Source organism: Calonectris borealis, chromosome 25, assembly GCF_964195595.1.
Source record: "Calonectris borealis chromosome 25, bCalBor7.hap1.2, whole genome shotgun sequence".
In the NCBI taxonomy this organism is placed as follows: domain Eukaryota; kingdom Metazoa; phylum Chordata; class Aves; order Procellariiformes; family Procellariidae; genus Calonectris; species Calonectris borealis.
In genome coordinates this window covers 5006310-5034172 of record NC_134336.1, presented here as the reverse complement: position 1 = coordinate 5034172, position 27863 = coordinate 5006310, and the positions used below count along the sequence as shown (strand labels likewise).

General features: G+C 46.2%; 1 protein-coding gene across 11 annotated transcripts in view; it reads right to left on the bottom strand.

Annotated features, from left to right (window-relative positions):
* The window catches only part of PHACTR4 (phosphatase and actin regulator 4), a 91264-nt gene that overhangs the window by 32854 nt on the left and 30547 nt on the right, over nt 1-27863 (bottom strand). For 3 of the 11 annotated variants that reach the window (XM_075173561.1, XM_075173564.1, XM_075173563.1), the window contains exon 2: nt 13674-13720. The exons of 6 other annotated variants lie outside the window; for them this stretch is intronic. In XM_075173561.1, the coding sequence (XP_075029662.1) occupies nt 13674-13689 (16 nt within the window). In that variant the 5' untranslated portion in view covers nt 13690-13720. Of the gene's footprint in view, nt 1-4381; nt 4737-11793; nt 11865-13673; nt 13721-27863 lie in introns of those variants that run through there. 2 more of the 11 variants (XM_075173565.1, XM_075173566.1) reach the window with 2 other exon arrangements.

Genomic DNA, 27863 nt, shown 5'->3' with positions numbered 1-27863 from the left:
GATCATCTCAAGCAGATATATTTGGATGAGAAACCCAAATTCCCTGCCACAGTTTAGAAATTAAAAGGAACGGCAGATAGATTTGGCTTAAGGCACTTAAATTTGGCAAGAAAAATAGTTTTTGCACCCATGTAACTGAAAACTCATAAAATGTCAAATTTTTAACCACGACTTTAGATTCACGCACAAACATCAGGTTTAAAAGCTTCCTTTCAAGCGTACGATGTTTTTACAAGGCATTTCTACTAGAGTGAACCTAACAGGTAATTACAGGTTTGACCTCCATCTATTGCACAAATATGCCTTTTGAAACAATGTGGATAAATATTTGCCCAATACGAGAAGACAGCTCCAAGAGGAACCATTCCAGTTTATCAACTTTGTGATTCATGTTGATACAAGCTTTATTCTCTATTTAAGGAACAAGATAATGCTTAGGAAGTTCATCTAGCCAAATATATTTCACAGATCTACCGTGGACCACCCTAAACGGTGGCACATCCAGACCACGGGTCACACCCAGACAAGAGCCACCAGCAAGACAGTGAGCGAACCTCAACCTCAAGTCTCCAAATATTTACTATTGCTCAACCACCACGGTATCTCCAAGCAGCAGCGAGGCTTAAGATTGAAACGTGCCGAGTAAAAGATTGCTGCTAGCATGATTAAAGCAATGCTTGGTTTTGTGTTTGTTGTGAATCATCCCCTTCCTTACGCCTTTTGAACTGGTTCACTGGGGGAGAATTATGGAGGCCCAAAGGAGCTGAAAGCAAAACATGAGCTCCCTGTCTAACCCCCTTAGGTTCCTCTTGAAACCTCAGTCCCTGCCCTGATGCTCCTGTGTCTTCTGCCAGCCCCAAGAGCTCCTGTGAAAAGATGACGGTGACAGACACCAGCGCTAAGCGCCATCCCAGAATATGGCACAAAAAGCAGACGTGACAATTGCAAACAGGTAGCTTACGTCCCAAGACATACACAGACCGGGTCCCCCAAACCAAACGCTGTTTATGCATCACATTGACTCACACAAGCTGCAGGGACAATGCCATGGCAATTGTTTACAGTGTCAAGGCCATTTCATATAATTAAAGGAAATGTCAAGAGATGAGATAACACCAACAGTTCAGGAGGTACAGCTAATCGTAACCTCGTACGAAGCTTTTTCTCCCACAGTTGTTCCCCCTCTTGTAGATGTGACCCTTCACACGTTCCCAGAAATCCTCATTTCACATAATCTCACCTAATCCTCTCGCTCCTGCATTTGTAGAGCACCAGCAGTGACCTTGTTTAGGAGCAAGTAGCATCATACTAGATAGAATTCTATTCTATAGCAAAACAGCGGCTGAAAACCCCTTCCGAGACTATCAAGTAACACTCCTGTCTACTCACGCCTGGCACAGTTGAACACGGGGCTGCAGACAGCCTCTGAGCATTGTTGCAGGCACCGCTGCCGAGAGGAAATACGGTTAAATTGAAACAGGACTGTTTCTGCCAGTAAGAGGTTTGACTGTAGCCCAGCATGACCACTGCAGTCCGTTAGGGACTGGCTTCGAAGCAGACAGCTGAAATGCCAACAGCCCTGAGCTCTGCAAGGGTGAGCTACTCAAATATTTACTTACCTTCTCAGGCAAATTTTGCAGCACAAGAGTTCTAGCACGCTACTATTTCAAGTACTAAGCTAAGAAGCTTACAGCCAACCCAGGAAGGCTTATGTGAGCTGTAGTTCTACCTTCACGTGCAATGCAGATAGCCCCCAAGTCAGTGGGCTAGACAGAGCAGCACGATTCACCTTGTTCCTCCCATGGCAGCCTGTGTAAGCCTCACGCCTCTGTTAAACACCTTGAGATAGGGGCTCGGATCAAAGAATCACGTGGCGGAGATTAGGCAGCCACGGAGTTCCATGCTACATCCCATGGCTCCATGAGGTTACAACGCACACTTCCCAATGCTCAAAGAGGTCAACGCTGCTGATTAGGGAGGAAGATCTTACAGGCAAGTATCAGTACAAACTCCCCACCATGGCATCCACCAGAGTTCCCACCTCAAGATCCAGAGCACGCAAGACTGAGCAGCACCATAACTCAAGTTCAAGGGTTTTCAGCTTGCAGGAAGAATGAGCAAGAACTATCTTGAAGGAGTCCAAAGAGAAGCCACTGGGAAAAGCAGGCACATTTGGATTAACTTCACAGGGGTGTGCGCCTTCTATCAAACACTGTTCAAAGGCGCACAAATGAAAAGTTGAAAACCGTGGCTCCAGTAAGCATATTCTTCAAGCAGTAGTTATAGCAAGGATACATTAGAGCGAGCATTTGAATTGGTGCACAAAATTTAGGGTGTGTAAACATAAATATTAAACCATTTCTCCATGCGCTTTTGGTTTGAAATAGGGAGTTTGTTCTTGTGCTGATTCCCATCTCAACAAGCTTGCAGAAGGCGCTAGCTCCCTTGCTGTAAGAATGCCATCCCAGGGCTTCCCCCAAGGTCCCTGAAATTACAGGCTACGACGACGCCATCTAAATCCATTACATTATCAACAGCAGGGCTATCTGGCCCCTGGGCACTTAAACTGAAACTCCAGCTGGTCCAAAATCCTAGGTGGCCCCTTGGCTACACCAGCTCACGTCCTCTCCCGGCCTTCTTTGCGGCAGCCCAGACACATGAGTCATTAGCAACGCTGAAGCCCATTTCTGCTGTAAGGGAGCTCCTCGGAGCTTCCAAAGCAATTCTCACCTTCGTTGAGGGAGTAGAAAAGAATAAAACTTCACCAAAAAATCTGCAGTTCTTACAAAGATTCAGATCAGCCTTAAAAAAAAATAAAAATCAAAGCTTGGAAACTAAAAGCTGACTGACCGTTTAATGGAATTTTCCCATATTTATGGAAATTTCTGGTTTGGCACAAAAACATCTGCTCATTTAGTGGGTGTTGTAGAAATCACTTCTTTACTCCAGTGATGCTGAAAGAAAGATGCCGGTTTCATTGTTAATTGAGCCTCTGGCTACAGAGTAGAGAAAAAAAAATGTTTTCCCTGACTTTGAAACTCAAATTCTAATTCTCACCAGGGTGTAGGTCTTTACCTCTCGCACGATACGCGGTAGTCTGATTTCTGTCCGTAACTGCAGAACAGTAAGTCACTAGGTTTTGCCCTGCTGCAACCAAGGACATAACCTGACCTGGCAGCGACAATGCCGATGTTCCAGCTCATGACAAACCCCGCATAAAAGTCAGGCCACTAAAACCTGGAGGTCTGAGGGCCCAACAGGAAAGCAATCACGTCTATAATGAACACCAGCAAGTGACCAAATATGCATTAGGGCTTTTCTCTCTCCTCCCTACATGATCGTTTTTGGTTCCTGTGTTTTCCTGACATTGATTACCTTGCAATTTATCAGACTGCTTGAAAATAAACTCAAGACAATCCTTTTAAAAACCCCGCCAGTTACTTTTGTTTAGAACAATTGCTACAGGCCATCACGGATGCAAAATTATGCTTTCAAACCAGAACTGATTATACTCTGGAAATATGATGGCCCGGGAACGGTCTCCGGCACAGGAACTCACTAAACTGCAGATTCTGGATGCCAGGAAGGCATGACGAAGGGAAGTCTCCTTTTATACTTGTCCTTGTTCTTCAGTTCTTTTCCTAAACATTTATTTAGGGATGGGCTCAAGGGATCTTTGCTGCGGAGGAGTGAATGGCAAGAGGGTGCTCATTATCAAACTCATTTTTCAAAAAAATCCAGCACCACTGGAAGAGGGTGCCCCAGACACCACCTCCCAAAATTAACTCTAGGAAGACTGATCAACACTTTATCCTGAACAGAAGAATAAGAAAAAGCCCTGAGACAGGGAGTGTCGAGGGTGCCAGACTGACTAGTATAATCCCATTATAGAGTTATCCAGAGCAAGCAGTTTGCTCAATATTTGCGAGATAACAGGATTAACTTCATGTTCAACATCATTTCAGCCTAATAATTGCAGAATCAGTCCTAAGGCCCTAATGTCATTGATTCAACAGGGGATTCCCATCAAACCCCCACCAGTCCCAGCTTTGAACGCCCATTCATTAGCATCAGCATCTTAAGTTAATTACTTTGAGAGATTTTCTTTTCCTCCCCAAAGCAAAATGTAACTTAACCCCTGCAACGCACAATGCTTGAGCAGAACAAACTTCTGCCCTCCCTCCAGGAAGGGACGATATTTACTTTCCTAATCACCACTAAACGTCGCCAAGATTTAATGTTAAGATCAAAGGGCTGGGGAGGGGGTAGGAGAGGCAGCTTTTTCAACATATTGGTTGAATTTCAACAAAAATCATCGCAGAGGCTGGTTATAGTCCTCTCAACGACCAAGGATCAGCCTCAGACGTCTGCTTCGCTCTACCTTCCTGAGATGGCGAGAGGGTGTTGATCTGCCCTTTGAGAACAGAGCTACCAGCAGATCCGTCCAGCCAGGATCACCACCGAGTCTTCGGGACTTATTTTCCTTGCCAAGAGATGACTCACTGTGCGCCTATCCTTGGAAATGAGTCCCTTACTGCAGCCGTGCTGGGGAAATAAAGGGAAAACATACAAAGCAAACAGTACACAGAGCCATTTCCTAGCCTGCGGGAGAGAGCTGGGGAGAACCACAGGAACTGGGCCGTGTTTTTCTACGGGATTCTTATATGGAGCATGGAAAGTTATTAAATTCCACCTTTTCAAGCACAGGGGGAGGCTTTTGTTTGGACACGCTACATCAATTAGGCCACCCTTATTATTTTGCCCCTCACCTGATGCAATTGCAGCATGCTGCCGAGTCAACCCCCACTTCACGGTGTCCTCCTGGCTCACCGCCTGTGGAAGCTGACATCCATGGCCGCTGCTTGGCTGCACTTTCATGGTTCGTTTCTCCCCCCACACCCCACACCCCCCAAAAAAAAGAGGGGGAACCCCCAGGCCCTCCTCTTGCCCTACAGAAACACAGCTTTTACAGGAAAGCGCCCTGGCAGGGGTTGCGGGCACGCAGTTCCCCACCTTTCGGGAGTGAAGCCATGGCAGGCAGCGCTCCGGTGCGGGACAGGGGTCCCCGCCGAGCCCTCGCCCACCCCTCCGGTCGCCCCCCCTCGCTCCGGTCCCCCCGCCGCTCCCGTCCCCTCCCCGCTCCCCGGCCCAGTACCGCCCGCCCCCTGGCGGCCGCAGCGCAGGGCCGCGGCCGGCGCCCCCCCCCCCGCTCCGCACCTCCCCCGGGGGGTTTGCGGGGCTCAGGGCCGGTGTCGCGGACACCCGACCCGGGACAAAACCGCCTCCCGCCCCAGCACCAGGCCACCGCAGGAGGAAAGCGATGGGGGCGTCTTGCAGCACCGGGGTGCAAGGGTCCGCCGGGTCCCTCGCGAGGGATTAAACTCAGTCCCGTGGCCACCACAGGCAGGGAGGGGAGTTTGCCTGCCTTGCAGCAAGCATCCGTGTCTACCCCACGAGAGAAGTCTCACAGGCGAGGTGCTGTCTCAGACACAGGTCTCTGCACCGATTCTGGCCTCTTTACGTGACTTTAGCACAATTTGTTTCTATTTCCATCTCTCCAGCGACTGCTCGGTGACCTCCCAGGTTAGCAGCAGTGACGCCCGTACACCTGAGGTGACAGCGGGCTTCCAGGCTGAAATGGAAGATACTGGCAAAAGGACTGAGACGCTGCAAGGAAATCGTACAGCTGAGTTACACCAACGCACAAGGCTTTATCTTACACAGCCCTAAGACAAGCTCTAATAGGCACCAGGATCCATCCCAGATCCTGAACCTGCAAAGCTCAGCTCCGAAACAGAACAGCCCGAGCACCAACAGGCTACACAGATCTAGAGGTGGAATTTAGTAACTCGTATAAATATTATTTTTCATGTACAAGGGAATACAAATTTATCATAACCCAGCTGGCAAGTCCTTCAGAAATCTTAAAATCTATGCTTCAGACAGCAAGACAAAACCAGGCTGGGTTGAAGAGCAATACTCCTCCTAACCGAGTCGTGGTTATCGCTCGTCCCATCGCAGCTGGATTGGTCCAACCTGTAAAAAAGCCACGCCAGATCTCTGGTTTCTTGTTGCACTCAAGTGTTTTAGGAGACAAAAGACACCTTCAGACATCAGAGCCAGGTTCCTTTTCAAGACAAATGAGAAAGAAACAGATAAAGCGGTGACGTCAGCAGTGACAACATGCAACTGTTGGCAACCAGGCTGCAGATCAGCACCAGCCTTGCAGCCCAGCAGGGCCTGAGAGGCAGCTTTGTTCAGCCAATGGCTCAGCTAACACCATTTACAACTCACAAGGGCAGCAACATTAATAAGAACGTTCAGTATTTTGTTTTTAAAAAGCCAGGTTTGCCAGTCAGCCTGGACACATTGCTGCTGTGTGAACTAAGAAAAACAGTAATAACAAAAATCACTTCATTTATACTAAACCCACTTCCCTCTGGTTCCAGGCAGGCTCCTCTTCTACCCCCAACCCCAATAAAATCAGCTACTAAAATCCTTTGACAGAATTTACAGGCAGCAATGTTCCAGAGAGCAAGGTGAATTTAAGGTCCAACAAGTTGAAAATGAAAACTAGAAACTCTCAAAATCTGACCCTTTTGCTCCATGCCCTACTTACTGAACCACTGCAACTCCACACTCACTATTTTACAGTGAGTCGGCCTGAATTATCCAGAGGATGGATTACATGTCCTACAAGGTCTTACCTCTTAATACAAGGAATAAAATCGTTCAATTCAATCACGAAGCACTTCAGCGGATACAACATTTCTCACTCAACATCAGCCTCTGCTACTATCTTGCTCCAGCCAGCCTGGAGGCCAAAGCATCTCATTCCCAGCACATCCACAGCTTAGCCACAAAACCACAAAACCAGCAAAATTAACCTCCGCTTTCCTCCAGGCAGAGCTGTTTGCAGAAACTGCACGGCCATTTACTACAACAGCTTTAAAAGTCACTTGAAATGGGGTGCCACAAGAATTACAAGGTCTCCGGCAGGTCAGCAAATAATCTCTGTAACACACTTGGCTTGTAGATCAGGAGGGAAAGGGAGCAAGAGTTCAGACACCTACTCAAATCATAAGGGGCTTGTTCGTGGGGGAATTATTGGGTATTTATTTTCTTAAATGCCACACCAACTAGTAGATGGAGAGCTGATCAGAGTCACTTGCAAATACAGCAGGCAGAAGAACAGCACCCAGCATCCCATTAACTGCCCCAAGCACCCCGACAGCACTCAGCACGTTAATTGCACTAAGAACTAAAACGTCCATTGCAAATTTAAGAACCAAACACTGTCAGGATAACGGCCTGAAGTATTTTGCTAACTTTTCAAGCGCGCTCGACTTATTTACAATAATGCTTTCACGTAGGTAGGCAAGTGTTCTGTACTGCACCTTCTTTAAAAGTCAGTCGGTCTCCACTGAGTTCAGTTCAACCCTCTGTTAAATCTGGCTAAGGAACAGTAGGATTTCGCCTTTCTGCGTGTTTGCAAATTAGCATACTTCAACTGTAATTAAATGTTTAATCTCAGGCACTTTGACCGCTTTGGCTCTCTTCTATTGTATTGCACAAAGCAGTTATATTGCTATATACATAATACACAGGATCTCATAAGGGAATCACGGCTTCTGTGTCTTCCTGGAAGAAAAACCTGTTCTTTTGTTCTGGAACAGACATTATAAAGAGATTTCCACTGGCTAGTTAGCATTAACTGTTCTCCTCTGGCAGACTTCAGAGGCGTGTGACAGCGAAGCGCTCTTACCACTGCAGTGCTCTATGTCTGACTCTGCAGATGAAAACCAGAAAACAACCAATGCCATCTCCAGCAGCCTAGTTTAAACCAAGAACCACATCGTCAAAACACTTTAGTTCAACATAAAAGTGCACATTTGACAAGTTTTCCCTAAATGCTGCTGAACGGTTAGTTAAATGCCTGTCCTGGCAGCAGCCTCGAAGCAGCTGATTTCCAGTTGAAACTTAGTCATCAAAAGGGGATTCCCACCCAGCCAGTCCCGAGCAGCAGCAGCACCCGCACCTCGAATCCTGTGTTCAGTGTTGGGCCCCTCACGACAAGGAGGACATGGAGGGGCTGGAGCGTGTCCAGAGAAGGGCAACGAAGCCGGTGAAGGGCCTGGAGCACAAGTCTGATGGGGAGCGGCTGAGGGAACTGGGGGTGTTCAGCCTGGAGAAGAGGAGGCTGAGGGGAGACCTCATCGCGCTCTACAACTACCTGAAAGGAGGTTGTAGCGAGGTGGGGGTTGGTCTCTTCTCCCAAGTAACAGCAATGGGACAAGAGGAAATGGCCTCAAGTCGCGCCAAGGGAGGTTTAGATTGGACATTGGGAGAAATTTCTTTACTGTAAGAGTGGTCAGGCCTTGGAACAGGCTGCCCAGGGAAGTGGTGGAGTCCCCATCCCTGGAAGTATTTAAAAGACGTGTAGATGAGGCGCTTGGGGACATGGTGTAGTGGGCATGGTGGTGTTGGGTTGGCGGTTGGACTCGATGATCTTAGAGGTCTTTTCCAACCTTAATGATTCTGTGATTCTAAGTTGAAGAACCCCTGAATCAGAGACTGACCTTTCAACCAAGTTCTTCAGCAAATGCAAGAATAAACCAAAGTGCCCTCCACCTCACCCTCTCCCTTCCTGCCACTATTTGGACCCTTCCCTTTTTGAAGTGCGTTCCCCAAAGTACCAGAATGACTGTCCTAGAGATCTAAAGCCTTGTTAGGTTTCTGAGGAACAGAAGACTTTGAGAGCAGCACGTATTTCCTCCTCAACCCTGACACCCTGTGGCAGTCACCATCAGATCAGAGGGAGGTGCAGGTGGAGACCTTCTTCCCACGCAGGCAGCTCCATCTGGCAGCTGTGGTCCTTGCAAAGTCCTTGTCTCTGCCACCAGTCTCCAATCCACTCCAGAGGCACAAGATGGGAACTCATGCTCATGATCTCTCCCCTTAGGTTCAAACTAACAACCTACAAGCAAAACATCTTACATCCCAGCAGCCACTCCCTCAGCTTTCACTGCTGCTAAACACAAAAGGCTTCATAAACAAAGGAATAGCGAGAAGAAAGTCACTTGGCAAACACCTTTGAAGCAGAAAACTGGTTTTCCTGAACAGGTTTTGTTTCCTCATAACAGACTTTGCACATCTGCAGTCTTCTGCTCTCTCCTACTTGTACATGGTGCCTACCCGGAGGAGATGCTGAGCTTGGTGGGCCTCGGTAAAGAGCAGCAGCGAGGGGTCCTGGCAGAGTGCAAGAGGGATCCCATACACGTTCCACGCATCAGCCAGCAGCCGTATGAAAACCAAATGTTATTTTCAGACCCCAAGGCAGCAGGCTGATGGAAGCCAGTGATTAAAGTGTCTTTGGGACAGGTCATGGTCATTGCACCTTTACCATTGTGCCCATCTCCCTTCTGAGCATTAGTCTTTTAAAAGGCTGCTCAGAACCTGCTCAGACAATCTAGCCCTGGAACAGCTTGATATGTCTTTTTGATCTCAAACTTCCTTTCAGACAGCAGGGCTGCTAGGAAGTTGGCAGCAATGGATGTATACTAAAAGGTATTGCTTCTACAGACATGCTTTGAACCAGAAGTGATCTAAAAATGCTGTTACCTATGCACATGCGATGATCATGCACTCATTTCCATAATGGTTTTGAACCTCTGAGCATCTGAAGGTATTGCTCTCATTTTTAGGGATAAAAATGGGAATCGGGTAGCCAGCCATGCATCCTGCCAGGAACAAGTAGCAGAGCTGGTGGCATAAGAAGCAAGTACTCATATTTCTAGCCGTTTCCTCTACTCAGACTATATTTGGAGTCTAAGTCTCCAAAAGCAGCAGATTCATATCACGCTGGTTTCCTTATGAGGCATGTAGCCCAGAAGTCAGCACAGATGCTAAAACAAATTACTTCTTTGTTTGCACAAAGGTTAAGGACTCGAAGAGTATTTCCTATTTTTAGTAGGAAAAGAATTGGAAAAAAGTAGCACAGCAGGAGATAAAGGGGATGAAAGTCAAAGGGGATGAAAGTCAGCCTTGAATAAAGAAATAACTGCAGAAGATTCTTAAAGCATCCATAAATTTAGTATTTCAAGTGCTATTCTAAAAAAGCCGCTGTGTGTGCAAAGGCTACTTCACTAATTTCCCAAAATGCTTCACAGTTGTCCCACAGAGATCCAGACCTTTTAGGGAAGCTACTAAAAGCTTCATATCCCAATACCTGCAGAGGAAGCGTGTAGCCACAAGCAGAAACTGTAAACAGAGCACCGAAGCACAGGAGGTCAAAGGACCCAAGAGCAAACACTTCCCATGAAGAAAGGCACTGCCGTGCTCTCTCCACAGCTATTCATGAACGATTAGCTCCAAACATCTCTGGGCAAGCGAACTGCAGGCCTGCTTCCACGTCAGGTCAATCCAACACCACAGCAGAGCTTTCAAGGAACCACAGGCACAAGGTGAGACTTGCCCTGCCAAGCACAAAGCTCCCACTTCTTCAGTATTTTGCTTTTTAAGATCTCACAGACTTACAGGCAGGTGAAATGCTAGATCTGAAGACAATCCCTTGACTAAGAAAAAGGCCCAAACTTGGCCCCTATCATGCTAAGATAAGTGAGTGGTCTTTGGGAGGTCTGGGCAGCGACAGCGTGGGCAATAGATGGAACAGCGGAAACAGGCTCCGAAAATAGAGCGTGATCCTTCACCCGCACCACAGAAGGGAAAGGTATTCCAGTGACATTTCCCTTCAACAGATCACTTGTGTAGGTGGGACCTCGGAAAGCAGGGAAACTCGGCCTGGCAAGACGTGTATATTTAGATTTCATGTATTCCTCTCGCTAACTTCCATCCTCCCACCTGCCTCACAGCTCCGCTGACGACTCGGGCACAGCACTCTCCCTCCGGCACAGACTACAGGGCTGTGCCCCGGCCTCGCACCCAGGCACAATCCATCGCCACCACCTCTCGGCTCCTACACAGAACCTTGCAGGTTCCCACCACTTCAAAACTTCTTCCATCTCCAGGAGGTTTCACAGCATGAGTCGGTAGCTGAGGGCTCAGGCTGACAAGCTACACAAATTGCTGCGACTTGAGCAGTTTATGCATTCGTTAAGCCAATGCCAGTCAGGCAGGCACAGCCTATAGCAAAGTAATTTGGTTTTGCTTAAGTCCAGCATTAGGGTGAAAAACTAAGCCATCTGATGCTGCCCTACATGCACATCCAAATTACTGCAGATAACTGAGATGTGGTTACTTTAACTATAGTCACTTGCTCAGGGCCACGTCCCAAGGCTTGCAAGAAGTTTCTGTATATTCTTCTCTATACTTGAAAAACAACCCAGGTTAGGGTTGCGAGCAAATTTTAAGTTGCATACCTCTTCTAAAATAACTGTGTATAGCCAAGCTCTGAAACTTGACTGCAGCTGCCTGGAGACCATGCTTCCACTAGTCTTCAGGGATGAGCATGAATTAAAATCTGAAGACAACAGCAAATTTCATTTTTAATTAGCCAGGGCAGCCAGCCAAGGAGGGCTCCCCCACCCACCCACGGCTAGTGAAGCCTGACGGCTAAAAAGGATTTATGCTTCACTGTGCAGTCCCAGTGGCCATTCGAAGCACACCAACTCTGAACACGCGCCAATGCAGTTAAAACAAAAGCCAGCCATGCAGCATTGTGAATGCAGTTAATATACAACCAGTTAAGGACAGCAATACATCAAAAAGCACCAGGCTTTGAGGGAACAAAGGGCATCGACTTCAGCTCAGCTCCTGCACGCAGCCCCGCCTTACCTCATCTCCAGTCTCAGTGCCGGGAACAACCCAGGAGTCCTGAGCTTAGCAGCACTTGGAGAATGAGCGTCCTTAAAAGCAAAGTAATTTTAAGGAAATAATAATAGAAGACCCATCTGCTTATTCTGCCTTTAATATGGGGCTCTTAGCTCCCAGCACTAAGAAGGCAACACGTAAAGCTTCACAACCAGCTGCGTGAAGTGTCCGTGCATGCAAAGGTCAGGTACGGATACTCCGTCCTAAATTTGCACAGCTGAATTTGTTCAGAGGAAAAGGAGAGGTAATTTTACTTAAGTTGGCAAAATGCAAACAGAACATAAGGCCTTTCACATTCCAGGCCACCAGCGCTGCTCAAACCAGGAGTCAAAGCTCTTAGTAACCTCAACAGGCTCCAACCCCATGGCTCACTGACCTACCCAAAAAATGGAGTTCAACTGCCCGTAAAAAGGGACAAAAAGCTTTGTTGTATGAACACAGCTGGCTGCTGGCAGTCCCAGCAGAGGCCAAGTCCTGGTGAATAAGCAGAGCTCATAGTGTTGCTTAAAGCCATCCCATTAATGCAGGCTGCAGAGATGGAAAAACTCGCCCTGCTGCTGTCTGTGCTTTGTCCTGGGGTTGAGCCGGGAGCTGTCATCTCCACAGCCATTGCTTCAACATCGGCTGCCAGCACCACACTCACTTTACCCATCCTCCCCTTTCGAAAGTCATCATTTGGGATTAGTTTGCCACAAGCAAATCATAAGGGAAAGCAATCACCACAAATTAAATGTGCACCTTACAGGCTAACAATTAGAGGGCACAGCAGCAATTCTTGCCGCCAGGATTATAAGCATGACATGTTTTTATGCATGTACACTTGGCTTGTAGCTGTTCCAACTGGGCCACTGGGTTCCAGCAGACCAGCTTTGCATGAAGTCAAAAACTGGCCTTCAGCAGACAGGCCCGGTACATCTGCCACAGCAAGCACACCACACTGCTGACAAGTACGTCGATTCTCAAGTTTTAAGGATGGCATCACCTAGCTGCATAGAAATAACCTAGAAATAGTATTTACGGTCACAGAGTTGCACTTCACTACGAGTTAGAAGTCACCAACTGCAACATCATGGTCCACAAGATGTGAGGTCAATATACTTCACGGAGACTGGCTTCCCACAGTGCTGGCAAGAGCTTTCATGTAAATCTCATTTCAATGGGAAGGAAAAAATGGCCATTTAGCTAGTGTCTTCCGTAGCCATTTTAGGCAAACAGATGGAAAAAACATTCAAGGCAATCTCTAAGTCAAAAATCTACCAGTTTTAGTTGCAACCATAACCTTGCATCAGTGAAACCTAACAGCAATGAGTTTGCTTGCCTGAGGGCAAACAGTACACAGTGCCTAAAGCAAGAGCTTTAAAGCCAAATTTTGTTTAATAAAAAAATCCTACACCTTTTGCAAGACAGAGCAGCCTAGAGAAATAACTACAGAAAGAGAAGTCAGGAGCTACCATGAGCTGATCTTTCTTTATGGCTTGCCATGTGACTTGTTCAAAACGCATACCAGCTCAAGGCTTCTAGCTTCCTACCTATGAAGAAAGGGGATGTTACTTGTTTTCAAGAGCTTGGGATATCCAATAGACTTGTATTCCAGGTTTCACAGATGGGAGATTTCAAAAAAAGATCTTCCAGACGTACAACACAGCTTTACTCAGATCTGGTCCACACCAATAGTGCAGTCCAGTTGCAACCGATGCATCTGCCAAACTAGCTTATTTTCTAATCACCTTCTACATGTGAATTGAAGACACAAAGTTTAAAGTAATAAGGTTCTTTATGATGCTTAACCAAGGAGGAAAGAACAGGTCCACCACCCATGGCAAGATATCTAAGAGGGTACTCACCAGTGTTCTCTTCCATTCCTCTTGCACACTAGCTTTCTGAGCAATTCCTACAGAAACAGGAAACAAAATTGACACACAAATTAAAATTCCAAGTGTGACCAAAACCCAGGTTTAGTTTCACTTCTCTATCAGCTCTGCTCAGTCCAACACATAACCAGCATCGAGGGAACCTGGAGCAGAAATCCTGCCCCGGCAAACCAGGAACGAGAGTGTGTGGCATCTTCACCCCTGTTTGAAGATATCACTAGTCTCTAGCCACACACGTGATGTGTTGGAAGGAAAAGGGAAACAAAATTAAGGTGTAATAATTACAAAGCATCAAATGTTTGTTCCCAGGGAAGACATCCCACGTCTGCCTCTTCAAGAAGGCATGTGTCTGCTGTAAGGGGACAGCTAATGCTTATCTAGCAAAGGCAGAATGGCACGTGCACAAGAAGTATTTTAGATGTCACACAACATCAAGACAGTTCTGAACGTACTGGGGAAAAAAAAGACAAAAAGGAGGAACTGGGATTTTAGTAGCAAACCCAGCTTTTCTCTGGAGAAAATTCTGAAATGAGGTGCAAGAGGAACTAAGTTTGGGGAAATCAGGAGACATCTTGATTCTGATATATTATGTAGCAGGGTAAAAACACGCTCAGCATTTTAGAAAAAGAGAGCTTCTGTCCTAAAGAGCTTACAGTTCAAACTAAGACAACCACAATAGGAAATGTCAACAGGCACAGCATGGTGTGATTGGGAAAGAGCTACAAAATAAGCTTGTTTCCAGTGCTGAGAAGTCAAAGCTAACTTTTATGAGTAGCCCATTTCAGCCTAATCCTTCACCACTAAGTCTAGGACAGCTCATCACCTTAACTCCCAGCAGCAAAGCGCAGTTTGGTGGCTGTAATGCAGCATCAGATCAGATGGATCATTTCCATCTGATAATTTGCTGACTTTACAGCACGTGCTCAGCTTGCACGACAGCATCGGTGCCTCACAGGGCTGCGGTGTCAGAGGAGATAACCCTACCACACCATCACTGGAAGCGCGCCTGAACAAGCTATCGCCAGCAGGGCTTTTAAGCTTTGCTGAACTGCGTGGGCGAAACGCTTCTTTTGATCAGACAACCATGCTCCAGGCTACTTCTCTCAGTGGCAGCTAGAATACCATTGCAGCAATATTCTTAGATGGGGAGAACACCTCGACAAAGCCATTAAACTCTCAAAACATCGTTGGCAATCACAGCATTTAAACAGCTTAGCAAAGAGAAGCGCTATCTGTGCAGACTTCTGGGCAGCCCAAAAACATCAGATCTTCATTTCAGATGCAGGTTACCATGATGTTACTTGGGAAACACCCTCAGAATCCCGCCAGCTTAACCCATTAACACTTAAAATACAGCTAAATTTCACCTGCATTTTGGATGTGCAATTTGGTACATCCATGTGACATGTCTATTCTAAAGGCTGCATCAAGGACACCATTTGCACAACTAGAACAAATGCTCCCCACTGAAGGCAGAAGAGCCGTAATGATTTTTACAAATATCATTTTCAAGTCAGCATTCTTCACACAAACCCAAACCCCCAGTTAGTAGCAACTCTACTGTACAGGGCGTCTGCAGGTAAGGTCTCCCTGTCTGCCCTTTCAGTAAACCCTTCTGGGAAGGGAAAGCAAAAGAGAAACAAAAGCAGACACCTCAAAACCTACTTGAACCTCCGCATAGATGACAGCAACCCTCCTACTCCCCCAGAGAGTTCAGTTTAATTTGCTTTTCAAGGGCATTCCTGCACAGGCTGCGCTGAGCTTTGCATGTTACGAGGGGCACGTTTGTGCCTGGAATACTAATCCTGGCAGCCCATCGCTGCCGGACACTCACTGTACGCACCAAGGACATCTGTCATCGCCTGACAGCACGGCTGGAAGCACCTCAGCCTGTATGCGGAGGGATCCTTCTGAGCAAAACACTAAATCCACAATCATCTGATTATTAATAGAACAAGCATAAAAGGCACATTGGAGAAAAAAAAATGTGATGCCGATTAGAGCAAGAGGGAGCAAAGTCAGGACTCCCAGGATTTCTAAGAGGCTGCCAAAGCAGGAGCACACATCTCTGCCTGCGCTAAGAAAACAGGCACTTTCTCAGCGAAGCAATGGATTAAGTAGTGCAGATCCTGCTGCCAGCATTAACTAGGGCTGGCTAATTGGGAAGCTGTATTCTGCCACAGACAGTTTCAGATAACCTGCCCCGCAGAACAGAAAATTACTTTTATCGTCTACTGTCAGACATTTCCCAGGTACGTAAGCCGGAGAAAACTTGGATTTTGCATTTCCTTTAGTATGACACATGCTACAGCTCCTCTGAATATTCATGTCCTCAAAGTGCTCAGACATTCCCTGGGCCTGACAGCTGCGTGAAATTCCTCTGCCACCACAGAGCCGCCTGTTACCGGCACAGCACAACTCCTTTCACCGCTCCGGGATACACCGCTCAGCAGCCCTGCTGCCTGCCCCTTGCTGCTGCTCAGCATCGCAGCAAGCAGAAGCACGGCCTTTGTCTGGCTTGTTAGTTCAAACACTTGGGTTTTTTTTTTTCCCCCCCAGCTCTTCGTACCAATCTAAGAATATATTCTTGTTCCATTGACCCGTCTCTGAACTCTCAGCAGCAAGGTGATGGCTTTTTTCCAGCTAGGCAGCTAATCCACACACAATAGAAAATGACTGCTCCGCAGCCATGCTGGAGTATTTTCTACGCTCTTTTCTACCCCGTTTCTTCAGTCTTCTCACACGCTCTGCTGAAGCAGGGACTTTCATCTGTCCCAGCTCTGCCCATGTGCTCGGCTCTGCTGCATCCTCCTGAGGGTGCGGTCCCACAGCAACATGAACCGACCAAAGTCCAGACTCCGGACCTCCTCCCGCGCCTTCCCACCCCTTCCTTGCACCAGCACTGACCCAGCCGCCCGGGGAGCAGCCAAAGCTGACCCAGATGCCATCTAAGCACTTTCAGAGGGGCACACGGTTGGGAAGGACAGGACCTTGACAGCCCCAGCTCCAAACACTAAGTCACCACAAAGCTGCACACTAAGGTGCCACTTTTTTCCAGCCTCAGGCAATCCACATAGTTCAGCTAGGAGCTTTACTGATTACCAGCTTACCCACTTTCTCATGGTCTCATTTTCAGCAACCCTTCCCTAGACCTCTTGAGGATTACGCTTTCAGCTTCCTCCACAGCGAAGCTCGTTAGCTGTACCACTCCATCCTCACAGGCGCTTCTGATCTAGGATGCTCATCTCCTCCAGCTTCCTTCAAAAGACTAAGGGATTTTCCAAAAGTCCAACTAAAAGCCAAGCCAACATTGGTTGTTTTTCCCAACTAAACTAGAAAACTGACAACTCTTCCAAACAGAAGTGGCACATCACTTCTCGGCAGCATCTGCTAACAGGCTTGCCTTAGGCACGGAAAGCCAGCTTCCATGCTGGCTCAGCTCTAAATCACCATTCCAGAGAGGGACGCGACAGCAGCTGGGCAGCTACTACAGGGCTCTTACTGTAACGAGAGACAAAACCGGAGGCTGTCTTGGGAAAAAAGCATGTGGGGGAGAGAAAGGATGTTCTTATAACAGTCTTGAACTATACCCATCAGTCGGAGGGAGAGGGATGGGGAAGTGTTAACAACCACCCAATAGCCTGAGGAACAAGGTCCTGCATTAATACAGACCATTAGCGAGCGCTCAAGTGACATACCCATGGAATGAAACCAAACTCACTTGACAACCTCCTAGAATATATTTTATTTTGACCTAATATGGTGCTAGTAACAGTTAACAAAGAAATATTATAATTCATTATGCTAGTTCAGTCCTTTGCTTTACACCGTTTTAAAAATGATGTTACTACAGCAGCTCCCAGAAGCCCAAATCCAGAGCCGGTCCCCATTGGACCAGATGACAGATGAGTCTAGCGAGGGACTACTCCTGCCTGCAAGAGCTCACAATTATAACAAGAAAGAGTGGGCAACCAGGAAGAAAGAGTGGGCAACCAGGAAGAAAGAGTGGGCAACCAGAAAAAGCTAGCTGGGAGACTGAGGCCAGGCACTGAGCAGTCTGCTCTTCACCACACAGGTTATCTGGGGAGGTTCTGAGTTTTCACCCCTGGCTTGCCAGATTTTACTCGAATGGTTGAACCAAGCCCTCAGAAGGACTCTTCTCAGTGCATGAAAGCCAGCTGCAGATGTTTCTGAAAGGCTGGACTCACAGAAAAAACTTCCCAACTGCCCCACCAGATCTGGTTGTCCATCCCTTTTCATAAATCCAATTCAAAAAAAAAAAAAATCAACATTTTATTCTCTCACCAATCACTTACTCATTCCAGGAAGACAGATGAGCGGATTTTTGCAAAGCTGAGATAACTCCACCTAATGCCATGGGTCTGCTGTCCATGAAGCCCCATGAAGTCCCCAGGGGGAGGGCTCAAGTAACTCAATTAATCTGCCAGCCGTAAGATTAAGAGCATGGTAAACAGTATTAAAATTCTGTTCTACAAAGCAGAATAACTCAACAGCACAGAACAGTTCTCCCAAGGGGCAGCTTATAGCACGGGTGCACAGACGAGAGTTTAAATATCACAAGGGAAATTCTTAAAAAACCTAAACTGATCAACCATGCCAAATGCACTACTATAAATTACAAGACGAGGTGTGAAGGTAAAGTTAACATCTTGTGGGACCGAGCAGTACAGAGGGAAGAGAGACACACAAGCCCTTTTTCAGGTCAGCAGAAGCCAAAAAGCTTGTCTGTTTTTCTGACTTCATCTAATAACAAATCAACTCCACCTAAAAATCTTGGTTTCCTCATGTCCCTCAGCTGTCACGGTTTGAAAATCATTTGCTACAAATGGGTATGCTGGTTTCAAAATCCAAGCAGCTTCTGCTGACCCAGTTTGTTCTGCACTAATCGGGCACAGAACGATGGAGAGGTCAACTCCTGTGCATCCTGGAGATAAATCAGAATATTCCCCCTCAATAAAATGACACAGATTAAACCAAGTTGTTCTCACAACCTAATCTGGCAACATGTCAATGAACGGGGTGCACCAGTAATTAACAGCCCTGCAGTTTCTCTCTCTTCACAAGGATCTGACTGGAACACAGCTTGCATTTCTTCACTTGTTGGAAAGCAATTGCTGTTGAGCAGGAACACAGCGGCCGCTTAGCACAAAGAAAGGGTTTTGTGGAAGAAGTGACAAACATCCCATGGAAACAGTGGGAAAAAAATCAGAAAATGCTGTAACAACTATAAATGCAATTTAAACAGAATACTAGAATAACTAGGTTTGGGAAATCTAAATACAGTAGATATTACAGCAAATGAAACCAGCCGCTTTTCGTCACAGATTTAACATTTGATAACTGGCTCCCCATGCAAACGGCAAATATTTTTCAGCAGCGTGGTAGCTGCCTGTGGGTGGCACAGTAATATAACATTACCAGAGAGGAACTGGAAAGGGAAGGGAGCTGCATCCTCCGTGGCTGTGAGATGTGGTAGGCGAGTCGGTTTTTTCATCGCTTGAGCAAAGTAAGCCTTAAAAATACTCATCGACACGCTGGGCAGAACATTGAAGTGGGACTCCAGACGCACCTTCACTCGCAGCTCTGCTACTGACCAGCACATTTGACCCTGGACAAGGCTCTTTGTCTATCCGTGCCTCAGTTTCCCCCTCTTCAAGAAGGGATTCACTTCTTTTGTAAAGCAATTCAAAACCAAATGAAAACTTGCAATACTCCATTTCCAAGAAACTGCTACCTTATACAGGACTCCCACAGTAGCACCTGGGCACCTTACTCAGCCAACAAGCCAAACACAGCAAATTTTTTTCATAGTTCCACTTGAAACAGATCATACAAAGTCTCAAAAAGCCACCTATAGCCTCTCCCAGGTGTTTCAGTTCACTGAATGAGCCATATTCACCAAACCTTAAAGAAAAAGCCAGCAGCCTATAGGAAAGCATGGCACAGAGATGAACACAGCATGACTTCTAAGCCAGCTCCCAGTGACAAAAGCTATTTCTATTTAGCCATCAGCACGGTAAACACTTATAATTTGCCTCCAGACCTTTTGGCAGCTGATCAACCACTCTGGAGGTGTGGATGCACGCAGGGGAAAAAACCTGCAGTATGAATATAGCAAACCAGCTTCCCTACTCGCTGTCCTTGAAGCCGCTGAAGGGCTTGCCTCTACCAAAATTATCTTCCTGATAAAAGCAGAGGGTAAAATTAAAGCAGAACGGCTGATTTGTGCAGAGGACTGATGCTCTTGTTCTTATTATCGCGGAAGCTGACACAGGAGTAAGAGCATCCAAAGGGAGGTAGCAAGGCATGGTTATTCCCGTATCAGCCTCCCGAAAGATGGAAGCCCTAAGTCACCAAGAACAAGGCACTGTTTACCCTCTGGATTCCTGACTGACAGCTAGACTGTAAAACTTTAGATTTACCTCTACTGTTGAGTAGATGTGGAAGTTTTTCCCTAGAAGGCTTGACAGATGTACTCATCGCCTGCAGGTTACCACACGTCTGCGTGCAGCTGGTATTTAGTGCCCCATCTTCTCAAAACTCCATTTCATCGGCTGTCTGCCCAACATTTAGCAATGCAGCTTTCAGCTTGGAAAAGTTTCATAAAAGACACGATTTTAGCTTGGCTCAGCCAGAAGGCTCAACACCTAACACTTGAACCACAACGCTCAAAACTCACCACCACAGCTGCAAAACAGTTCTACTGCAGAAATCTTTTCAATAGAGGAAGATGTACATTTAATTATAACACAGAACGAACAAAATAGCCTGTTTGCAGAGATCAGGGATGAAAACTAAAAGCAACCCAAGGCTGAAGTTTTAAAAAAGCCAGAAGACCAAGCTTGATATAATTAAAACCAGGGTATTAAAGATGATCTAGACATCCACAAGACCAAAACACACTATTTTATCAACATGTATGAACCCTCAAAATGTGAGCGTTAATAAATTCTTATACTGAAGAATGCAATTCACACATTTTGCTGTTACCCAGAAAAGTCTGGGCACACCAAAAGGAGAGAAGGAAAGGAACTGATGTATTTGTAGAGTAGTTTCCACAGAGGACCCCAGATATCCGAGTACCCAACTCATTTTTGCACAGTGGGACTTCAGAAAATGAACCAGCTCCACCAGCACCTGCTTCAGCATACTGCAAGCAAAAACCAATGAATATTTGAAGTGCAGAGCTCATTTGCCCAAAATCGAAGCTGTACTTTCTATTTCTCCCTCTTTCCAAAAAGCATGAGATGACAAACTGAATTCTTGACTACTTAAGTCCCATATCAGGAATAACGTTATTGCTGCTCGAGCCACCATAGCACCAGAGCATCCCTAAGCTAGCTACGAAAATACCAGCTGAGCCTCTGCAAACCGAGACCACAGCCCTATCTCTGCACCAGAGCAAGGTCTGTATAAATTAATTAGTGCAGTAATAGGAAGCACACAGGAGACCGGGAAATGCCTAGAGTCCAATTCACCTTTCAGACAGGGTAATACTAGTGTAAAAGGAAAGCATTCAGGAGTGCGGTCCCTATTCCTCAGACCTGTGAATATTAAGAACAGAAAGTCTGGAGATGCCTTTTTTTCCTAAAGGCCATAAAACAACACACAACATATTAAACATTGAGTATCTAAGATTCAAACCTGAAAGTCAGCCTGACTGCCTCAAAGCACCCTAAATGCAGGCCACCAATAAAAGGATTCATTTTCACCCAGATCTTTTCCAGCTTGTTGCACTGCCACAGAAACACCAACCCCCTTTTTTTAAGGGAGAAAACATGGTAGACACAGGGCTGAAGAAAGTCTCCCTTCCAAAAGCAACTAAAGGTCAGCTTGCAGCTCCTGTGAAATCTCAGCCCCAGCAGCACCACACGCATTTCAACTCTGGAACTGGCATGTTTCCATCGTGTCTTTCTGCACAACCGATTTCAGTACAATAGGGCTTGTCAGAAATCAAAATTGCTTTGTGATCAGTACATACCTGCTCATACAACAGTTTGTTCTTGTACCACACCTCACAGGGAATTTCAATTTACTCAAAAAACCTCTAACCAACTCTATCCGTACAGAACCACGGACACAATTAGAAATGAGAGGATTACCGGGGTGAAGAAACTGCAGCAGCCCGAAAGCATGGGACAGCTTGTCTGAAGCTAAGACGCAATACTGCAAAGCAAAGCAAGCAGACTCATGATAGCCACTTCGTGATAGAAATAAATGCCCCTGCCAACTTGCACTCAACTGTACATATGAAGTTACATTTTCTCCCCCAATTTTAACAATTATTTTCCAGCCTTTTTGAATTTGTACAAAGACCAATGAAGAATCTCATACCTCTGCCACAAAAGACTGATCAGAGATAATCATCACGTTCATTAGGTCTCAGCTCTGCACACAGCACTGATTCAGCAAAAAGGCTTTACTGTTTCTGAGGAAGCCTACAGCTTTTGAAGTAGCAAAAGCTGCTTTTATAACCCAACAGGACTTCCCAAGAAAAACTGCATCTAATGAACAAAATCCATTTTAACCTGACAAATGCTACTGAAAACATGAACTCTGCTTATAGTTGTCTGCCATGAAGCATAAGAGTGGCCTTGTTTGGATGTATCAGCAGCAAAACCACCCTCGACCTACCATTAAGGCATGCAGTTGAGGACTGTGGGTTGCACATATCATCTGGGCTATATATAATCTGCGTCTGCATTGCACTGTAACACACACCCAAAAGGCACGTAATAATAGGGTTACTTATTTACCTCTGGCTTCTGGGGTAAAATACAAACCACCTTTGCCTTAGTTTTGTGGTTTCCATTTTCGTCAAACTTTCAATGAAAACAAAGTAGCCGAGTACACGTTGCAATGCTGTGGTAATGCCCCCGTAATTATGACTCGATAGACGATTTCATTTGCAACCACCATTTCCTCACCAAAATGAGGCCACTCTTCACCTCAGCCACTGCAAAGCCAGTTCACGAAGCGTTTCTTCTTGCCTCTTTTTAAAAAACGACAAGAATGAGTTTAGCCATTATCAAAGCACTAAAACCAGTTTGTCAGAAAGCTCACCTGAACTCTGAAAAAAGCCAGCAGCAGTTCAGGCAGTAGCTGAATTTGCAGTCCTGCCACATGGGTCCTTCCCAAGGCACCTCGCAGGTTCGTTCCCCGCTGCGTGCCTGACTGCTTCCTGGGATAAACAGACCGCAGGGTACGCGCAATCTGATTAAACCCCACGCTTTCACCGGTGCACGTTCGAGTACATAAAACAGGCACCTCTAATCAAATTCCATACTGAAAGGCAATGCAATGTTCCCACTTGAAAAAACACGACATACAGGAAACCTGTAGGTGTCTTTATCAACTTAAAGTATAGAGTAGAGTCAACGCTCGTTAACTGGACACAGCTCAGCTATTTAAAATTAAATCTTTCTGAATGGACACTCTGGAATCACGTCACTGCATCTACAGGAGCCTTAAATTTCACCTTTTGATTCAGATTTTGCCAAACAGTAAGCAATTCAGGTAGAGTTTGTAATTCAGTTGTAGCCTTATTTTTTCCTTCACAGTCTCACTACAATAATTTCTAATTACTCCTGATTAAGAGATCGAATTTCCTTAAAGAAACCCTCCCCAGGCAATTTATTATTCTTGTGTTCCACAGCTCCAGCTTTAATAAAAAATTGCCCCAGCCATAACTAAGAAAACAGAGAAATTAATTCCCACTACTGATCTGGAAAAGTCTTTATGACACCAGTACAGGCAGCGAGGCATCCCACCGTGAAAATAAGCCCATAAAATTTCTGAACAAGAACGTTTCCTTTAAAAAAAAAATAATCATTTGTAGTTCTCATCACTGTGCACAAAGTTTACGAAGCAGCAACGCTCTCTGCATGAGGATCGTGCTGGCTACAGCAATCTGACCTAACGTGCCCCAAATTGATTCTAATCTCAGGGGAAAGTTGTGCCTTTCCTGACGCTCCTCCAAACGCTTCCGGACAGGGATCAATACCATTGCTAATTCATACATGGTCATTCATCTTTCAGACCTGTTGGAGGTTTTGGACCGATACACTCCCCCAAACCTCGGGGAGGATAATCTTAAAAAAGGCAGTGGTGATCTCCTGAAACTCCACCATGAACAGGAATGTTTCTTGCAGCCTACTCATTGCCACTCTACTAACTCTCAATTTAGAGATGACAATTTCCAGCCAACACACTTAGCTGCATTAAGAGCTCAACAAACTACCACCACTTCTTTTCAGCCACAAATGGACCTTCCACCATAACAATGGCTAGAAAAACACCCAACTGAACAAGCAAATCTCACATCGTGCCTTGCAGGTGGGCAAGTTGATCTGATCCAAGAAAGTCAACCCAGTGAAAACTGCTCTTCTACCAACGGTGCAAAATTAAAGAAGAGGAATCCATTTCAACAGCAACGAGCAGATCAGTGAACAGACAGGAAGGAGAAAGCACCAAGTGTCTCAAACACATTTCCAAGGCACAGAGGCTGCTAGCCGAGGAAATGCCTTCCGATGGGGTGGATTAACTGTAAGCTCACTGGAGCTGGCTCTCTGCTCTGCGTACCTGGCACAGGGAGCTCCCGGTTCACCAGCGGAGGATCCCACACACACGAGATGCCCCGGACAGGAGCACTCGGGGTACGTCCAGCAGCTCAAGGCCTGCCTCGGGAACCAGCACACCCGGGTGGTTTGTCAGATCACTTGACTCTGGATCACCTTGAATAAATCCACCTGAGAGCTAAGCGAGAAGTACATACACCTCACAAGGTGATGTAATAGAAGTCCGATATGACAAAGAGCCTGTTAGGAGCTTCAGAAGAGAATTAAAATCCAATAAGGAAAAAAATCCTTAAAAAATGAGCAAGTTGAACTGTAAGCCATGACTTTCTGGTGACCTCTCTTGTATGCCAGATCCAGCCTTTCTGTTCTGTTCAACTGCTGTGTCCTTGGACAGCAGAGCAGGTTCGTTAACACACTCCGTGACCCCCCCACACTCCCAAGCACAGCTATCAACAAGCCAGAAACTGCTGGTTTGCTCAGCAAACAAGACCTTTTGAGAGGCGCCAGCATGAGGAATGGTTACAGAAGTACCCCCCATTCCCTCCACTAGCACTCCCAGCAAATTTTAAATGAGAAGGCTTCTGGGAATGGACTTTACTGTATCAGAGCAACAAAATAGATGAAAAGGACCGAAATTGAAGGAGAATGTGCTCACTTACAAAATGTAATATGGAAAAAGCATATTAAGAAAAAATGTTAACACTAGCAGCACCTAAATCCATACTGAGCCATATAAACTAGAAATAAAAGCATAGCAAAGCACTTTTTGTTTAAGACTTCAAAGGTAGCTCTGAGTAAGCCCCCGGAGTTAGAAACCTGCACGAGTATCAGGCAGCCACGAGTATAAGCTGACAGCATTTCTGGAAATGTAAAAATATGCTGAAATTATGTTAGGACTGTATCCTTACCTACAGCTGGAAAACTTACTCATTTTAAACAAAAGCTGACATCAGTCATGCGAAACACACCTTGGTTCAGTTCTTATAGAAGGCAGCAGGTGGTGAAATATTCCATTTTAAGAAGAAAGATTCTTCAGCATGGCCCATGCTTCCAAGGAGATGTCGTTAGCCACAGAGAGACTGCACACCTACCCACCCACGTTCGACGCTTAACCCCGTTAGATGTGTCCACAGAAAGCCACACAGTCGAACGCCCTCTCCACCCCTACCCCAGCACAACATGCCCTTCTAAGGAGCAAAAACCACCACTTTGCCACCGCTGACAGTCATCTCCAGCACGTACACGGCGACTCAGCACACACGCAAGGGCATGCATTCAACAGACCTGCTGCATACCTCTGCCACGCGAAGTAAGGAGCTCGGTCCCTGCATGTAGGGATTGCAGCACACCGTCACTTCTCACTTCCAAATGTCAAGCCAAGCTGTTCTGAAAGGACACCTCGTAGTAAGATGGCCAAGGGAAGTGTTTGTGCAGATTACACTGACTTACGGTGACAGCTTTATTAAAGGAAAACTCTGTTCTGCAATAAAAAGGGTATTGAGGAATAGCTATTTTGATGTAAAAAGGAACTGAAGCTTGATCCAATCTGCCCCAGCTTCACTCTGTAAATTAATGATGCTTACAGCAATCTTCAGAATTGATAGGTACCCTTTCCCCTCTGACATAAGTCAAAGTTGGACAGATGATGTAATTCACTTGAAGGCCACAGAGGGTATTTGTCAGCCAGCTTTGGGGTTTGCCTATAAATGGAGATTTCCTAAATGACTTCATCTGAGGAACACTTCAATTCACAAAGAGGTGTCCACAAAAAAGTGTTTAGATACACAACAGCTGCATAACAGCAATAAACAGCTATCCCAGAATACAGTGAGCTGTAAAACGCCCCCACACAATCGAACACAAACCTACAGCAGCCTTCACTGGGACTTAAGCTAACAGGTTTGCACTCTCACATCCCAACAGCGAGGAATGAGCATGCAGAAAGCTGCAGGAGCTCTGCCAACTATCAGTCACTTGCTTCATTGTACATTTATTTGCCGGAACCTGTAACTGCACCTTCTCTGCAGCCTCTCCTGTCCCTCCAGATGGGTCAGGGAGCTCCAGGGAAAGGCAGCCCATGAACCGAGCTATAACTGCTCTGCAGCGGGCTCAGACCACTTAACCGTAACGCTTTCCTAGCTCCCTCCCGGTTCCAGCAGCCAAAGGGGATGTAGCGACTGATTTCTTAACTGCCCTCCCCATCACTAAGACTTCAGTCTTGGGTTAGGTCTGGGTATTAACTATCTTGCTGCAGAGTCAAGCTTTTACCATAGCACAAACTAAAGAGGTCTTTAGGTCACATACCTGTATTTGCAGCAAAGAGAGCGCACCACAAAAAGAACCAAAGCACCCCAATTTCCCTGATGTCTTGTGAAAATATAACATAGTAGTGCATGTGGGATAAAATAAGCTTTTTGTCAGGAGAAAGCATTCATCTGTGTAAGCCAAAGGAAAGAACAGGCTTCCCACAAAAATTAACAGGCCTGAGGAAAAGCCCCCCAGGAACAAACCATCCTAACCCTGTAGAGTTTAGCGTAGCTCTTCCATGCTTGCAGCATCACAGCTTTTTCGGGTTAGTTTGAACTGAAAACGAAACTGGAGAAAACTAAACCTGAAAGCTTCCTCGAGGGAGCAATTCAGTGGCAAGCACCAGGTGAGGGCATGCAGGCACTACCACCAAACACAGACTGCCCTTGAACCCCAAAATAGCTCCACGCAGAAGGCAACGACAGCCGTAGTTTCACAGGCGCTTGGCAGCGCACAGAGCAGCTCTGCCTGCCCTCCTCTCTGCTGGCATCAGGAATCTCATCAAGCAGCTGACCCCAGTCAAAACCAGCCTGGTGCAGAAACAGCTGGTTATAATCCAATTCAGTTCCTCAATTTGTTTGTCACATGGCCCACAAACAGTTGTTTGAGTATAAGGGAAGGGAGTGAACACACAGGACCTCTTCTTCAGCAGCTACAGCAGTTTTAGGTGTTTACACAGCTGCAACCCAAAACGGGGGTCTCGCACTGGAAAGCACAGTCTGCTGTCACAGAGAAGGGGTAAGAGTGGGTTAGGAAGGCATCAAGTCAGGCTTTCCAGCACCACAAACAGGCTTGAAAGATCTGCCGTGAATCATCAGATCCTCCCCGCTCCTTTATTCCTTTTGCCACAGCAAACACCAAAGGAAAGGCACCATCCTTATCTTTCCACGCTGTTTGAGCCAGTTAGATCACCAAGCCATGAGTATCTACGCTAGATGCTCTCAGAGTATCTAATACTGTGGCAAAACAGGACTTGTTTACTCATATTTGTAAGAATATTTAAGATCTCTACTGCAAAACTATTATTAAACTCCTCCAATACACTTAGGAGCAAAAACCTGAAATGGCAACAGATCCCAACGCGCCAGGATTTGCCAGCCCCAGGTTTTGAAACGAGCAGGACCTTGCTGTTCCTAACCCAAGGCCAGGCATGACCCGGGAATTCCAGTTCAACCAGTTCCACCCTTTCTGCCCCTCATTTCTCCCACTTTCTTGGAACAACAGACAACAACAAAACCCTACCCCAATCTACACCGGA